General features: G+C 41.9%; 1 protein-coding gene across 1 annotated transcript in view; it reads left to right on the forward strand.

The window, feature by feature from the left end:
* The window catches only part of cntn2 (contactin 2), an 86,487-nt gene that overhangs the window by 62,641 nt on the left and 5,734 nt on the right, over window positions 1-18,112 (forward strand). The window contains exons 13-22 of the mRNA XM_063474966.1: window positions 3,654-3,829; window positions 7,795-7,915; window positions 8,730-8,888; window positions 9,660-9,809; window positions 11,041-11,111; window positions 11,828-12,062; window positions 14,172-14,287; window positions 15,040-15,226; window positions 16,081-16,193; window positions 17,439-17,607. Of these exons, the coding sequence (XP_063331036.1) occupies window positions 3,654-3,829; window positions 7,795-7,915; window positions 8,730-8,888; window positions 9,660-9,809; window positions 11,041-11,111; window positions 11,828-12,062; window positions 14,172-14,287; window positions 15,040-15,226; window positions 16,081-16,193; window positions 17,439-17,607 (1,497 nt within the window). The remainder of the gene's footprint in view (window positions 1-3,653; window positions 3,830-7,794; window positions 7,916-8,729; window positions 8,889-9,659; window positions 9,810-11,040; window positions 11,112-11,827; window positions 12,063-14,171; window positions 14,288-15,039; window positions 15,227-16,080; window positions 16,194-17,438; window positions 17,608-18,112) is intronic.

Here is an 18,112-nt window from a genome sequence, read left to right on the forward strand (position 1 = left end):
AAATTGTGAACGAACATGCTCCATTAAGGAGATGTAGGATAAAAGGTCGTGAAAACGCCTGGTTCTCCTCAGAGCTGGCAGATATCATTCATGAGCGTAACCTGGCTTGGGCCAAAGCTAGGAAAACAGGCTCTCCCACTGATTGGCTTCTTTTCAGACAACTAAGAAACAAATGTACTTCCTCTATTAAGAAAGCTAAATCAGAATATTATCTGTCTGTCACCACTGAGAACCTAAATAATCCGCAGAAGTTCTGGAAAATCATTATTAAGTCTCTTTCAGTTAGTAAAAGCTCCCATGCTCTACCCACTTATGTTTTTAAAGATTCTGTTCCTGTTTATGATAGGAAGGAGATTATGCATTGCTTTAACAAGCACTTTATATCTTCTGACTCTTTGTTTGACTCTCTGAACCCAGTCTCTGTAAAATCCTGCACAAACCTTCCGGTGTACGCTGGTCAGCCATTTAACTTTGTTCCTTTCTCTGTACAGGAAGTCCATGAATGATAGGTTTGCTAGCACAGACCTATTGCTGGAACGCCAAGACAATTCTACTACAACAGCAAAAGCATTGGACACCAGGCTGAACTGTTTGAGTAATCTCGTGCACGAGGGAGAGAACCGCGATGAGCGCTCTTCCTGACGCTCGAACCCCAGTCGCTCTCAGTTAGCTCCCCCGTAGCACCGCTCTTTATTGAGGTTACATGAATATGTATAGGTTCATTAACATATGACGTCTTACACAGGCATACATGCGAACAAAGAGTACCGTCTGTGCATATGTGTAGGTGTGTGTGTGTGTGTGTGTGTGTGTGTGTGTGTGTGGGGTCAAGATGTGACCCTGTGAAGACTCCCCAAAGCTGGTGCCAGGAGTCCAGCGGTCCACCTAAACAAAAGGCTCTTATACTTAACCAGATACAGAGTAGGTGTCCTCCTATACCATAAATCAGTAAGAGAAGGTACGACCTCTCTCATGACCTTAGGATGTGTGTGTATATGCCAGAACACTCTGGAAGGCACACAGAGCCTTTGCGGACTACTAAGGATCAGACCTCCTATCAATATGCAATAGATTATATAACTCTAAGCATATATGAGTGTATGTTTCTAAGCATAAATGACAATCCAACAATATAAACCTAACAACGAAGCTCTTAAAGTATTAGATCATTGAAAATCTTCAGGACCAGATTTAATAGATTCTTACTTTGTGAAACTGGCAGCTGATTTTGTGGCATCTCACAACACTTTTCAACCTCACACTGGATATGAATGTAATTCCCTCAGTATGGAAGTCAGCTTTTGTTGTTCCTCTATTTAAAGGGGGCGACCCAGCAGCGTTAACTAATTACAGACCAATATGTAATCTATCTGTGCTGACCAAAGTTCTTAAAGCTCTTGTGTGAGCAGTTAAAGGAGCACTTGATAAGAAACAACACTGTGCATCCCTTTGTATTGATTTATCAAAAGCATTTGACACTGTTGATTATTGTATTTTAAAACTTAGACTCTTCCAGTCAGGACTCTCTGAGAGAGCAGTGGCATGGTTCTCAAATTACCTCAGTAATAGGTCTCAGTGCATTAAATCTGACGGTCTATGTTCTGACTTTGTTACAGTGCCACAGGATTCTGTATTAGGTCCCCTTCTATTTATCATTTACATAAACAATCTTGGTCTAAATGTGCCAGATGCAAACTTGCACTTCTATGCTGATGACACAGTTATTTACAGCTGTGGTTCAACTCTTGTCCAAGCCATTGACTCCTTGCAGAAAGCCTTTTTTGCTGTCCAGCACTCATCACTTCAGCTTAAACTTGTTCTCAATGCAGACAAAAGCTCATGTTGTTTTCTAAATCAAGGAATTGGGCCCAAACAATGGTTCACACGTATAAATATCTGGGAATCTTGATTGATGAATCGCTCACCTTCAAACCACATGTAGAGAATCTTGTGAAAAATCTGAAGTTAAAACTGCGATTTTATTTTCAAAATAAGTTGTGTGTTAATACAAAGAAGCGGCTAGTTGCTGCAACATTTTTGCCTGTGCTGGATTATGGAGATATTCTATATATGAATGCTTCTGCTCAGTGTCTTCGAATGGTTTATACTGTGTATCGTGCTTCACTGAGGTTCATCACTAACTGTAAATCTCAGACTCCCCACTGTGAGTTATACTCTCAGGTAGGATGGCCTGCTTTGCTAAGTCAGAGGAACTTCCACCTATACAGTTTTATATATAAGGCAATACTTGGGTTGCAGCCTTCTTATATATGTTCTCTGCTTGCAGTGAAACATGCTGGTCGATATTCTCGTCGTCCGCATGGTTACTTGTTGCTTTCTGTTCCATTTGCCCGAACTGAATTTGGTAAAAGAGCTTTTGTCCATTTAGCACCCTCGGCTTGGAACAAACTGCAGAACGAATGGAAAATGACTGAATTCATTTCATTAAGTGCTTTTAAATCTGAACTACGAATCCTTGAGCCCAAGTCCATAACATGCAACTGTTTCAATTAGATTGATTGTCATTTTAACTGATTTTTAATTTTTATTTGAATGTTATTGAATTTTATTGAATTTTATTTTATTTTATTTATTTATTTATTTTTTTCATTTATTTTTCCATGTGTGTTGTTGCTGCCTGTGTTTAATGGAGTAATTTCTGTACTGTGAGACACTTGTTGCTGCCTATCTTGGCCAGGTCTCCTTTGAAAAAGAGGTTTTAATCTCAATGGGATCTTCCTGGTTAAATAAAGGTTAAATAAAAATAAAATACGTTTTCACTGCTATGCTGATGACACCCAGCTCTATCTGTCCATGAAGTCAGGTAACACACACCAATTAGTTAAACTGCAGGAATGTCTTAAAGACATAAAGACCTGGATGGCCACTAACTTTCAAATGCAGACACAGGCAGGCAGGCAGAGAAAAAGGCGAGGAAGAAAACTCACATACACAATAATTAGCAACATGAGACAAACAAAGGCTTCTCAAAAAAGCTCAAGAAATCTAAAATCCCCGAATCTAAAAAGAAATAACAAACACAAAACATTGGGTCCAAAACTCTAAGAACCGCACCCTAAAAAGACACTTCCTCTGGATTGCATTACCTTGGCTTTTTCTCAGTTGGGATCTGACAGATAACCAGCCCAAATAACACAGACATATCACAACATTTTAAAGCTACCCCAAAAAGTGGGATAAACGTTTCATCACTCATCCAAGTGACTTCATGCATGAACAGAATCCACTCTTTGGGATTTGCTTACCTGGATTACCTGTATCAGCATATTTTAAAGCTACATTTCTTTTGCTGTATGGATTTAGGAGCGCCATCATGTTGGATTACTTGCTCTAGAGGTTGGTAGGAGCTGTGCTTTGAACTGTATGTTTCCTCCATTCATTTACTTGGTACTAAAATAAGCTGACTGTGTGGAAATACTGGGACCTGGTGTGATCGCTCCCATAAAGCTAGGTCCTGATTGGCCGTCCCTTGTGAGAATGTCTTGCATCCTTTTATCCTTAAGCATTTGAATGGTACACAAGAACATCTATGAATACATTTTCCAAACTGTCAGACTTGTTTATTTTTTATTTTGGTATCTTCAGACATTTGGACAAGGTCTTGCTAATCAGAACTATTTACCCCCTCACAGATGCCACCAAGATCACGCTGGCCCCTTCTAATGCCGACATAAATCAGGGCGAGAATGTGACGCTCCAGTGCCATGCCTCCCATGATGCAGCTATGGATCTTACCTTCACATGGTCTCTAAATGGTGTCCTTTTGGACCTGGAGAACTCTGCTGGGCCTTACCATCGGGTGGAGGGGGTGAGTCCTATAATGTTTGTGCTGAAAAGAAGGTTCTTGCGAAGATACTGCAGCTTGCCTACCAATCGGATGATGGTCGATCGATCTCCAGCTCCTCCTGTCTCTGTGTCAAAGTATTCCTGAGCAAAATACTGAAGCATGAGTGTGTATGCTAGGATGTATGTGACTTGTAGTAGAAAGAACTCTGAGTATTTAAATGGAGTGCTATATTAATACCAGTGCAGGTTTGAAAGCCTGCAGAAAATTCTAGTGGCTGATTTGGTAACTTCTATCATTCACTCTTGAGACTGTGATATTTAACTTTTAGCTTCATCAAGGTTTCAAGACACTATCTCTACTTTTAAGATTAGGCTTCAAACTTTCCTCTTTGCTAAAGCATATAGTTAGGGCTGGACCAGGTGACCCTGAATCCTCCCTTAGTTATGCTGCAATAGACGTAGGCTGCCGGGGGATTCCCATGATGCACTGGGTGTTTCTTCTTCACTCACTATGTGTTAAACCTCTCTGCACTGAATCATACCTGTTATTAATCTCTGTCTCTCTTCCACAGCATGTCTTTATCCTGTCTTCCTTCTCTCACCCCAACCAATCACAGCAGATGGCCCCGCCCCTCCCTGAGCCTGGTTCTGCTGGAGGTTTCTTCCTGTTAAAAGGGAGTTTTTCCTTCCCACTGTCACCAAAGTGCTTGCTCATAGGGGGTCATATGATTGTTGGGTTTTTCTCTGTATGTATTATTGTACGATCTACTGTACAATATAAAGCGCCTTGAGGCGACTGCTGTTGTGACTTGGCGCTGTATAAATAAAACTGAATTGAATTGAGTTGAACTTAAACAGCACAGGAAATAGCAGCACCAATTTCAGTTTTGAGTTTTTATTGGTGCTCAGCACTGTGCCATGGCGAGTAGCACTGTTACCTCACAGAATGAAGGTCCTAGGTTCAAAGCCACCATCTGGCTGGAGTTCGCATGTTCTTCCCGTGTTTGTGTAGGTCCTCCTTTTGGTAGCTAGCTTCTTCCCACAGTCTGAAGACATGCCATTAGTAGTTAGGTAATTGGTGAGTCTAAATTTCCCATGAGTGTGATTGGTTGTGTGACAAACTGGTCACCTGTTAGCTACCTGTCCTCAGTGAGGAGAGCTTTAAAAGCAGAGCCAAAGGCGATTGGTAAAATCAGATTTAAACCATTCCAGTGCAGTCCCTCTGATGCCCACTAAGTCCTACAGCCAGGAGATAAGGACACCATAATATATGATATCAAAAGCAGAACCGAGGTCTAAAAGTACTAAAACAGGAGATTTCCCTGAGTTAGTAATAGTTAAGAGGTCATTTCAAAATTTTAATTGCAGTGATGTGCTTTCCATCTTGATGCATGCTCAGTCATCCATGTAACAAAGAGTTGATTCTGTTCATCAGGGCGTAGCGTTTTCACTCATCCAGGTGACTTCTTCAGTCTCAGCTGACTGCAGGTTTCCAACCTTATAAACAGGACATTTGCATAATGACTGAAACCAGCCCACTGACGAACAATGGGCTGGGAGGTCAATTTCACGATCAGTCATATGCAGACGGTGAGTTTTCCTTCAGTAATGGGGGACATTGATGATGTACTGTAAACCAGTGCGTATGGATCAGCTTGACACATCCACAGAAGCACAAACTGGGTGTCATCAGATGCAGCGCCCAGTGAAGCAGAAGAATATCACATCAAGGAGGCTCTGAGTAAATGTAGTTATCCCAGCTGGGAGGGCACCAAAAGAAAGCTCCAGGTGGTCCAGGAGAGAAGGACAACTGCTGCCTAAGAGAAAACCCTTAGTGATCCCTTGTAGCCCCTTTTCCAGTAGTACATACTCAGATTGCTTGAGTGACATTTTTTGAGGGCTATATCCTCCCCTTGGCAAAGATCCAATTTAGGATAGGCTTTCAGTTAGAACCTGCAAGCTTCTATTTCTGTTCATAATGTTCCATGGCCACATTTCAAAGCTCATCACTAAAGAAATATATAGGTAGGAAATGTGTGCCTTTGGTGTTTTCAGCTCCTCTTTTCCACAAATGGACCGCTGGCCAGCAGTCCATCCTGTTTCTGTGTTTTCTCTTTTTCTACGTATGGTTTCTGCTTTTCCTGTTCCTAAGACACTCAAGTCTTAAAGTCAGGGTAAGTCAACATAAAGCTGGCATTCAAGATAATGTTATCAAAGTCTCTTCTGTTTTAAGTCACATTTGTGCTCCTGTTAACAAGTGCTTCATCCTCTGAGCTGCATCAGCCTCCATCTCTTTATGCTGTCCATTCACCATCCTGGTCTCCAGAGGCCCTACAACCTTCTCGCAGGCCCTCCTCTCTCTCTAGCCTTTCTGCAGACTCTCATACTTGCCTCCCTCCTGATCTATGCCAGCCTTCCAGCCTGGTCTCAGGCTCTCACACTCGCCTCTCTGCTGGCCCGCTTTGGCCTTCCACCTTGAATGCAGGATCTCACACTCGCTTGCTTATCATGGAAACACAAAGACTTTAGATGCAACTGAAAAACCTATTAAACCTTCCTGCTGAGAGATTTTCCAGGTGATGCTATTTCTGAGAATTGATTGGTCAGTAGGCGGGCACACATGTTAGGGTAAATGAATCCAGATAAAAGAAAGAGATCCACTTGTTTCTCCAATTAAATGCTAGCAAACATTGCATGTAGCTTCAGTATTTGTATGTGGGATAAAGTCTAAATAAATAGGTTACACACACAGATCTATTCTTGTTAGAGGGATGCAGTGAATGTTAGTTTGAGCTTTGAATTATTTGTGGATAATCATAATAAAAAAGACACGGTCAGCTGTAATTGACACTTTTATTCTCGTGTGGATGAGAGAGAGTGGGCCTTCAGCAGGGCGCTGCTACGCTGGTCCGCCCCAAGGCGCCAAGAACAAAAGGCTCCACCATCTGTTTAACCCGATACACGGTGCCCGGATGTCTCCAACTGTCTCACGACCGTGTGCAATAAAGACATATGTGATATAATCAATAAATAGGTATTTCCATCACACAGATGTGCAGTGACCCAGTCTGTTCAGTCTTTGGTTCACAGCTCGGCAGCTTGTCTGAAACAAGTGTGACAGAAAACTGCTGCTCCATGAAAATGTAGTTTCACCTGAATTTATTTTGTAAAGAAACCAAAATTCCTATACCCTGAAAGAAACTGACCTGCTATAGGCAATCTAGTTTATTTTAATTCATTAATGAATATAACGGTGGCATAATTCACAGTATCTGAGCACAGGCCAGGAAGTTATATGCTTTTAAATGAGATTAATGTCTATTTCACGTCCCTGCTCCTTATATTTAACTGTTTCATGAACGTTGATGTAATAAGATGTTGCTATAAAGGTCTAGCTTAAAACTGGCTGCAGTGTCTTGGCTAGCTATTGTCAGGGCTAAGGATATGCTGCATACCTAGCTGTTGTTTAGCATGTTTAAGTTCCAGTTTCATTGAAGCTTTTGAATGCACATGACCCGAGCACTGAACAAATAGCATATTTTCCTCATAATAATTATGTTCTTTGTATTAAACCTCCAGTATCGATATCACTTATCCAGTCGATTCCTTATCGGGTCGCTTTCACTCAGCTTTCACTCTGGGTTCTTGGTCTGTGCAGATGCTTGCAAAGAACTGAAGTTGTGTTATCAGCATATGCAGTTATTTCGGTCCTGGATGCTTTTCCACGTTTGCACAATAAAAATAAATGTCCATGTCCACGCTCTGGACTGCGTCACTGTTTTTCTCCTCTGACACCCGAACTGAAATCAGCTGACCAGAACTCATAAGTGGGAATTGGACTACTGGGAACCAGTTTTCTTCAAGAATCGGTTCTTGATTCCCCAATTATACTCAGAATGACTGAACTCCATTTTGACTCATTTCATTTGTTCTCTTTCTCTCTCTGTGCATGCGTGTGTGTGTGTGTGTGTGTGTGCATCCTTTCAGAAGGAAAACACTGGTGACCTGCTGATTGTGAGGGCTCAGCTGAGCCAGGCGGGGACATACGTGTGCACAGCTCAGACTGTGGTGGACAGCGCCTCAGCCTCAGCTAAGCTGGTGGTTCGAGGTAAAACATGTCCCAGCTGTCCTCTGATGTCATACTCTCACTACTCTGCATTTACATAATAAGGCCTGTTTTTGTTTTGCTATATAAAGCACTTTGAGGTGACTGTTGTTGTGATTTGTATAAATAAAGCTGAATTGAACTGAACATAGATTATAATGTTTGTGAGCATGTGTTTTAGATCACACTCAGACTATTGCCGAGCATTACCTGTGAGGGTCCCGTCTATGTACTGGTGTGATGTTTAGTTTGGGTTGTTCAGTGTTTAAGCTAACACTGCATGGGAAGACAGCTTCAGGGCAAAGAGACTCATATGATAGCTTTCTGTTTTAATGAAAGCAAATGTCATTAAACTCACTTACATGGTTTTTAAAAAAGATAAAGTTGTAGTTGTCACACTCATGTTTTTCAAAGACAGCACTTTATTCTATGCACTTAAGTGTTTGGGACTTCAGAGTTTGTGTTTATTATAGGCAACTCAAAGGTTTGGAAAGCTGCTGGACAAGAATAATCACAGAACAACGATAAGATAGGCAGTCACACAAAAGCAAAAAAATATAATAGGAGGTGGATTTGTAAAGGAGAAAAGGGATCACAGGTTTTACTGGGAGTGAGGAGTAGCCCAGCCTATACAGCTGTAAGAAGTCTGGAGTTAGCACAGTGCCTCCTAGTGTTAAAGTAATGATTTGGCATCTACGTAGGAGTAGGCAGACATCTGACATTTTGTGAAGTGTGTTATGGTAAACCAACCTTTACTACTTTACTTTGTCGATGTGGAGATTGTGTCATATGTTTAAACTTGTCTCTGGTTGAACAGGACCCCCGGGACCTCCTGGAGGTTTGTTGGTGAAGAATGTGGCTGAGACATCAGTGGAACTCAGGTGGAGCCGTGGTTACGATAACCACAGTCCTATCGGCAAATATGTCATCATGGGCCGCTCTCCTCTGTCGTCTGAGTGGAGGAAGATGAGGACAGGTGTGTGTGTCTTTAACCACACACCTGAACAAAAGGAGTATTCTGTACTTATGTTGTGCTTCTAGTAATAACAAAAACCACAGTAATAACACTACCAATAATACAATGATAACAAAAATGCAGCAAAATGATTTCATGGCTAAAACAAAGAAATCGAGTTGAATTGATATTCTCACTGAGTTTTTATCGACTGTTCTAAGAAGTCAGGGACAGACTGATGTTGGTGTTCTCAGCTTTTTCATCACATTCCTGCTCAGAGACTCAGTCAGTCAGTAGTACACACTCCAGCCTCTCCAACATTATTAGAAATAACTCTGTTTTCTCTTCTGCATTTATCACGATCTGTGTGATAAACGCAGTATGATTCAACAGCAAGGACACCTCCAGCAGAGCCCGGCTGAGGGCAGACTCACACTGTGAATAATGCTAAAGCTGAAACTCAGACTGATGTGTAAACATACAGGAGGGATAAAGAAGTGAAGATGGTGGCGATTCAAACATGTTGCTGTCCGTCTGCATGTCAGATCCTTTCTGTTGACTTTTTTAACACCTGCACGTTTCTGATTGAAGCGCACACATAAAACCTACATCTGTACAGCATTAGTATCAGTATACTTACACACTCATCGGGTCGGGTCATTGGTTGTTATTAAAATGAACTGGGTGTGTCTGTGTTCATACATTAGCACAGTATTGGTCAGTAAAACTTTCCTATCAGTGTTTTTGATTGTTTTCCTTGAAATAAACGTATGCTTCCTCGCTGTGCACCAGATCCAGTGAACATTGAAGGAAATGCAGAGTCAGCTCGTGTGACAGGACTGATTCCCTGGACGGATTATGAATTCCAGGTTATCGCCAGCAACATCTTGGGCAGTGGAGAGCCTAGCATGCCTTCCCACATCATTCGGACACTGCAAGCAGGTAAGTTGCACATTTGAGGTAGTTTAGACAGCTGTTCATGAACCAGATGTTTACATCAGAACCAGTGAGGGTCATCTGCCACTTTTTTAATGCTATTACTGGTTTGGACCCCCTTTTGCCTTCGGAGCTGCCTTAGTTCTTTCTGGCACAGGTTCACCACGGTTCCTTTGGCCCGTACTGATATCGTAGCATCTTGCAGTTGATTTGTCAGCTCCACATCCGTGATACAAATCTCCTGTCACAACCCAGAGGACCTCTGTTGGACTGAGATCTGGTGTTACATCATTTGTGTGAAATGAACGCACCCCACGTACTTTTCCTTTCCATCACTCTGACGTCGGGGCAGTCAGCTTTTCAGCTGCTTCTCCACTCCACACTCTGCGGTCCACTCCAGCCCCAGCGTCACTGAAAAAAGGGAGAATTCCCCCCCCACACACAGTTTGATAGGACCCAAGACAGAGAGCTAAATTCAAAGACACCCTGGAAGTCAAAGTGAAAAAATGACGTGGAAAGCCAAAATGTCATCTAACTCAAAATGATAGTAGTTTATATGGCTTCCATGTGCTGTATGTATCCCAACATCCAGACATATTCCAAATGACTGATGGTGTCCTGATCATCTGCTCCCAGGTCTGGACCATCACTGAGCTCAGGCTGGAAACTCTTAGGTACAGAAACATGTGCAAAAGAGGTTCTGTTGGGTTGAGGTGTGGTGAGCTTGGAGGCAAGTTAATTGTATCAATTCCTCCATCATCCAGGAAGTGCCTGCAAGCTCACATCCTCATGCACCAGGAGGAACCAGCGTAGGGTCTGACAGTAGGTCCAAGGATTTAGCTAAGACCTGATGGCAGTGCCGTTGCCTAGGTTGCACTGTAGAGGTCTGTGCATCCTCCTCCCCGGACCATCAAACCGCTCACGTTATACAATGTCACAGGCAGTAAAATACGCCCGTGTACAGCACCAGTTATTCATTTCATTAACACCGACGCATATGAAACTGATTAACAACCCACTCTCCTACTTAACGGGAAGTTTAATTGATTTGATGCTATACTCTGATTAAGAAGTGCTCTATTTTTTCTGAGAGTATACAAATACAACAAAAGATTTGGTGTGTGGGTGCACTGTCTCTTGAAAGCAGTATTTTCCAGTTTATACTATGGTACATTGATCCACACTTGTGGTTCATATTGTGTAAGTCATCTTGTGTCTTTGTCCTTTTGGTCCTCAGCTCCCACTGTGGCCCCAAGTGGACTGGGAGGTGGAGGAGGAGACCGTGATGAGCTCATTGTTACATGGACGGTGAGTGGAAAGGCCAAATTGGTTTCCTCTATTTTCCAAACAGAGCTGAATTTAGGTTTGTATGTTTTCAAAGTTTTTCATTCATTCATTAACAAATAGTCATTTTCTTTTAGTTTCATTCAAGTAAAATTGAATCTAGTATCAGTTTAGTTGTTACTGTTGAAAATGTTTAGTTTCATTTTAGTGTTATGGGCCAGATTATTGTCAGGTATTCCAGTACAAACAGATACTGTGATTTTAGAGGCAGTGTTAATGAGACTGGGGTGTTAATTGTCCACTCTTGGGCCAGACGCAAAACAGTGGTGGTACAGAAAGTCAGATTAATCCCAGTGGATCTGCTTCTGTTCAAAAAGCTGAGGATCATTTATTTGCACACTTATTTGTTTTGGTTTCATGTCGTTGGAATGAAGTGGAGATGAGTAAAACCAGGAGTGGATTGATTTGTATTCCTCATGAATGAACTGAAGTACAAGTTAAATTAGATTTTTGGATTCTTTCCCACTTTATTTTGATAGTTATAATACGTAACTACCAAAATAAAGTAGGAAAAAGTATAAGACACATACAGAGATTAAATTAGACAGAAAGACAGAAACACGAGCAGTTAACCATGATCAGTACTGGAGATACTGTGATATCACTGTGATCATGATGGTGTTACTGGGACAGCTGGGGCTCAGACTTGGTGTGTGAGAACGTCTGAATTTGTCCTCCAGCCCATGGCCAGAGAATACCAGAACGGTGACGGCTTCGGGTACATCTTGGCATTCAGAAAGAAGGACACATCATCATGGACAGAGGTGCGAGTTCCCCGTGTAGAGTCCTCTCGATATGTTTACTACAACAGCAGTCTGGCAGCGTACACTCCTTTTGAAGTGAAGATCAAAGCTTATAACCGCAAAGGAGAAGGCCCGTTTAGCCAGGTTGCTGTGGTTCACTCTGCAGAGGAAGGTGAGTAACGCTGACGTTCAGCTGATTCCAGCTGACAGTATTATTGTGGCAGATGTCATTCCCAGTGTCCGTCCTCACTGCTATTTTAAATGGCTGCTCTAATTGCATCACTGCTTTGCACAAGCCCAGAAGTAGTTTGTGGTGGATATCGGATATTTACTGCTGTTCACACTTAAGATAACCTTTATTAGTTTAGCTAGATTAGTTTAGCTAGATTAACGGGATGGTGTTGTGTTTAGTATGTTGCTTTGTTTTTTTTTTGCTTGTTTTCTCTTCTTTTTCTCTCAACAGGTGATCCAGGAGATTTTTTTTTCTTTTTCTCTTTGTCTTTGTAAGTGCCCTTTCTCACTGTCCCTCTTCCCTTCTGTTTTTCTTTTCCTTCCTCTCTTTCCTATCCCCCAGTCATGTCTGTCCCATCTGTAACAACTGAAAATAAAATAAATAATAACAACAAAGGTTGATCAAATGGACCAATACGGCAATGCCATGATGATCCATTTGGCAAAATAAATCCATTTGGTATCCTTGTTGGTCTTCAGACAACAATTCTGACGGCTAAAGAACCAAATGGGACAGACAAAAAAAAAAAAAAAAAAAAAAGGATATCGGATATCGACTGTGGTTTATTGTAAATGTTGAACTCACTCAGTGAAAAGCCTCTGAGCTCACCTGTACAGCACGGTTCCTGTTTCCAGTTTAATCTGCTTCTATCATGAAACCAGTCCACCATCCCACCACATCCCAGATAGGTTTGAACACTGTTCAGATACTGTGTGACATTCAGTCAACAGCACGTTGGTATTGTGAATGTACTGGTTTCTACTCTACCAGAGCACTCTGAAGTGAAAATCCAGTTAACAGCAGCAGCATCTTGGCATGTTGGACTTAAAACACACACGAGTTAGTTAGGGAGATGAAATACACCAGGTGATTACTCAGATAGGTAAAATAACACAGAGACAAGACTGATTTCCACAGGAGACGCAGAGGACAAGAAACAGAAGGAACCTGATATCAAGAAAGCATCCATCCATCCTCCTCCACTTATCCTCATGTCTGAGTTTGTGAAGCAGAAATACAGAAACGCAGACACGCTAACTCGAGTGTACAAAGCTTGAACTGAAATCACCTCATTAATGCAAAGAGAGGAATCACTGGGTCCAGTAGAATGACAGAGTCTTTGCTAGTTACAGCCTCTGATAGCTGTTCATGGCTGACTGACGTCTAGCCTAAAGAGGTCTTAAACTGTGGGAGTGCACCCATGTCTCTTTAACTTAGGACAGCTGCAAAGACTTTCTCATTATTACTGCAGTCTTGTTGCCACTTCCAGCCCTCCACCTGCCTCTGTTTACAGATCTCACTCAGTGTTTCTGAATAAACTCTACATACTAGAAGTCACACCTGAATGTTTAATGAGGACATTAGCTGAATTTTAATGCATTGCGTCTGTGAAGGTTCTCAGTCATCCAGGTCATTGTAGTCAAAGGAGCTTGTAAAGAAAAGCGTCTGGACTTCTTTAAGTTGCTTGAAGACGTTTCACCTCTCATCCGAGAATGCATTGCATAAAAATGTAATCACAACTATATAAGCTCAATTGGTTCTATATGTCATTAGCAAGTTTACACATCTGTGTACTTAATTAAGACAAGACACAGTGGTGTGTACAGTCAGTTCCTATTTCACTTGCAGGTCCATAATTAGAGAAATGAGACAACATTTCAGATCCAATGCACAATGGAAGGCAGTGAAAGCACGGGGCAGGGATCAGTAGTATGAGGAGTTTCCAGTGTTTCTGAAGATCATAAGAAGATTTCTAATGTAACTCCACCTGCAGTCTTTTCTGTAACCACTAGAGGGCAGCCATAGTTTTAGAAAGGTTCACAGTCAGTTCACTTACAACTTGACTGATGGTAGCAGTCCATGTAAATAAGATTAAAATAATGAAAACCCTGATATATACCCAATGGGCTGGTTAATCAAGCACAGTAAGAAAATGGTCAGCAAAGCTGCAGCAGAAAAATGGACAACACTGTAAGATTATATAATTATATGAGACAGTGCACATACTGCACATTCCTAACCTTTTAAACTCTGACTGACTCCTCACAGAGCCAACTGTGGGGCCTTCCAGCATCAATGCCACGGCACTGTCCGCCTTTGAGATCCAGGTTTCCTGGGAGCCTGTGCAGCAGCTCAGCGCCAATGGCATCCTGAGAGGATACGAGGTGACGAGCTCAGTCACTTTATCCCTGTAAAGCAGCATAGCCTGTAACTATCAAAAATATGTGGACAATCGAGAAAACATTTCGTGCAGTCACAAAAAGCTAGTCTCTTAGGTGATAACTGTGTGTATGAGAGACGCACGGCCTAAATAACCAAAGTAAGGAAGGAACACGTTTCAGTAAATAATGTTCTGAATATAACAGATGCAGGAAAATATCAAAGGAAACTCATATTTTGCTACATTTAGCTAAATAACCTGACATTTGACACACAGATAGCTGGAGCAGTAGCACAATGCATGCATACTCACAGTATGTGTGCTCATTAAAGAGTGAATGTTTATGACTGAGAGCCACAGTTACTGAGTGAGCTCATCCACAGGGTGCAGCCATGTATCATCAATTTATATCAAAGTATGAGCTTAAAAACAGCAGGAAAATATATGTGGACGAAATGCAGAGAGTCTGTCTGATGGTTTTGACTTGTATCATTTTAACCTTGTGTTATTTCAGACTTTGTCATGTGCTGTGGACAGCATGTGTGTCTGAAAGTGGAGGCTGTGGTGTCTGAATACTGTTCACATGGAGTTTATAAGATAACATTAATAATAATATTAATAATATTAATAATAATACCTTTGAAAAAACCCGAGGACGCTTTAAAAAAGAGTATAAATATATAAAGTATATAAGCTGAAGAAAGACATTTAGAGAGTGAAAGATCTGTAGTGATGTGTCATTATGTGCGTTAACAGATCCGGTACTGGCGGCAGCACGAAAGAGAAGCAGCAGCGGACCGAGTGAGGACAGCAGGCCTGGAGCCGACAGCCAGGGTGTCCGCACTTCGACCCAGCACTCGATACCACGTCGCTGTTCTGGCGTACAACAGCGCCGGCACAGGACCGCCCTCGCCACGCACCACCGTCACCACCAGGAAACCACGTACGGGTGCAGCGCTCTCTGTTAGAAAGATGAGCATGGACAGCGCAGAGCACGTAACATAAAGCAAAGACAAATGCCACTCACAGAGAAGTCTGCTCTCGCAGCGCTGCACTTCTGCTTTTCAGTTTGAAAGCTCACACAAACCTTTCAGACGATGTGTGTTTAAATGATGCAGACTTTAAATGTAAAATCCAACTGGCTGCTCTTTCGTTGATATTTGCTCTTCATGATAATACATCTCACATAATGAGAATATCATGAACACATTTATTTCTTGTAATTTAATCATAAATGTAATATTTTATATCTTCCATATTCGTTACATGTAAGTGACTCATTTCAGGACTTATTTTTAATGACAGCTCATTAAAATCTGAACTCTATCAGATTAATACAATATTTCTGTCCTGGAGGCGAGCTGGCTGACGCTCCAGCACAGTGACACCCGGCAGGGAAACCATCCTGCTTTACTTCTACTGACTGAGTGAGGCTGGAAAGTTGTGAACCACGTGTTTTTATAGGAGAGTTAACTCTGCTTAAATATAATCTAGCTACAGTTAGAGCAAGCAGATTTGAAGCTTTAATCACTTCAGATACAAATGTTCCCTTTGGAAGCTACATTCATGAAGCATCAGTAAAGTTGTCGCTCAGATGCATCCAGCAGTCTGTGTAGGCCTCTCAGCTGGAAGGACTGTAAGTGTTCTTCTAATCTCTGTCTGGTGTGACTTTGTTATATAGCGACTGGGTCAATACCCCCACAGTAATACATATGAAAATGGCTGCTGTTATTCAGGATGCATTTCTACTGAAAAGTATTAACTTGATTCTTTTGAAATGTGTTTTTTCCTTCTCAGCTCCCAATCGTCCTCCAGGCGGCGTGTCATGGAAGGCTCACGGCTCGCGGGTCACGGTGAGATGGGACCAAGTGACAGCCATGCACAACGAGTCAGCCATACTGGGCTACAAAGTGAGTACTGAATCTAAATAAGACAGCGTAAGATTTATGTTATTTATCCCACATGTGGAAATTTGCAGAGGAGAAATAATCCGAGTGTTTACTAGGCAAGCGCGCTGCATAGTCTTAATGCATAAGAGCTGAGCCGGGCTGTTACAGAAGTAAGCTGCTGCCTGTCCAGTGATGCAGATGGTGGTCAAGATTAGCTGTGATACACTTTCACTACCCTGTACCAGCAGCGTCACACCTGCAAGTGTTTCCAGCGTGCAGCCAATCACAGAGCCAGCCTTCCTGACCAGTCTATTTGGTCTTATTCAGTCCTAAGCACTCTCTGTGCACGCATGCTGAAACATCATCAGTTTCTCACATTTTGGAGTTTCACCTGGAAAATCTTAAATGATTGTGACCCTGAGAACATTGTTATGTTCTACTAGAAAAACCGGGTGTCCTAATATTCATATGGAGTACACTTTGATACCTGTCACCCACCTGCATGTTTGGGAATTTAACAATAATAAAAGAATTGTAGTGGGATTGGAATCACTCAGCAGGATGCTATGGGCTACACTGGCTGCTTGACCAAGTGCAGAAAAGACCATCAGTCTGAGCATGTCTCCAACGTGGCCAAAGAATATTTGATCTATTTGAGGACTTAAACTACAGCTTTTGTTCATTTTTAATGGTCCAAAGTGTTCTGTCACGCCGCTGTATGGGCAGGAGGTGGTTAATATGTTTTATACATTTTAATCTGTATTTATGGTCGTAACTTAAAGCCATTTGCATGTAACATAGTTTACAGTACTTGCAACTTAAAAGAAAGTTGCAAGACTTTGTAACACTCGATCATAAGAAAAGAGCAAGCCTGCGATCAGAGCTTACCTCAGCTGGACAGTTAGCAGTGCTGTGATTTGGACTTGGGAATATAAAAATGTTATCCTGGGGGAAAAATCCTTCTTTTTCATCCAGCATTCAGTGACTCGAGGATTTTCATGTTTATGCTTCTGAGCACATACAGGTGTCTTGGATTAACTGCTTTCTTTTTGATGCAGCACTAATGCTCGGTAAGGTTCATCGTGAAACAGGTCACCTCGTCCTGGAATTATGTGAACCAATAAACTGGCTGTAAAACAAAGTCAAAGATCTTGTTTATAAGCCTGGTATCATGTTATAATTACCCAAAGATAACTTTTATAGTTCAAGCTGATTTTATCAAACCAACAGATAAACTCTGTAAAAAGACTTTGTTCTGTTTGCCAGGTTCTGTACAAGCACGAGGACCAGGCAGCTTTGAAGTTTCTGGACAAGACGAAGACATCAGTGAGCCTGCCGCTGCCCAAAGACAACGGTTACATTGTGTTGGAGATCTGGTCATGGGGCGAGGGCGGGGACGGGCCAGCACACGAGATTATCGTGTCCCGGGAATCAGGTGACAAATCAGGAAACACAAACCAGATATTTCTCTGGTTTAATAGTTGATTAGTTAAAAAATAATGAAAGGAAAGCACTTTTTACTACCTGGCTGTGTTACATCAGGTCAGATTTGCTTCTTCTATCAGCAGCATTTCTATAAACATGAGCGACGTGGTTTCCCAACACTTGCCTCTGCTGTAGCATTGTCTCCACGCAGTCTAAAGATTGGTTTCTAAACTGTACAGACTCTGTTAGCTATGACAAAGTCTGCTCTAGTCTTCTTGAGGGTAACCGGCCACATGGATTTTGTGCCCCGGTATTTCCATTCATGGAGACATTTCTTGATTTCAGAGCCTCTCAGTGATACATTTACCTCCTCAAAGACTTGCTTTAGCTGTCACTTCAGTCCTCTGTGGTCTTTCAGGCCTTTTCATGCTGCTCTGCTGGCCAGTGCTTTGCTTTTTTTAAGGTTGAGGTTGATTTGGAAAGTTTTTGTAGCTTTTTGAGCCTCGTGATGGGGT

The sequence above is a fragment of the Pelmatolapia mariae genome, linkage group LG5 (genome assembly GCF_036321145.2).
Source record: "Pelmatolapia mariae isolate MD_Pm_ZW linkage group LG5, Pm_UMD_F_2, whole genome shotgun sequence".
NCBI lineage: Eukaryota > Metazoa > Chordata > Actinopteri > Cichliformes > Cichlidae > Pelmatolapia > Pelmatolapia mariae.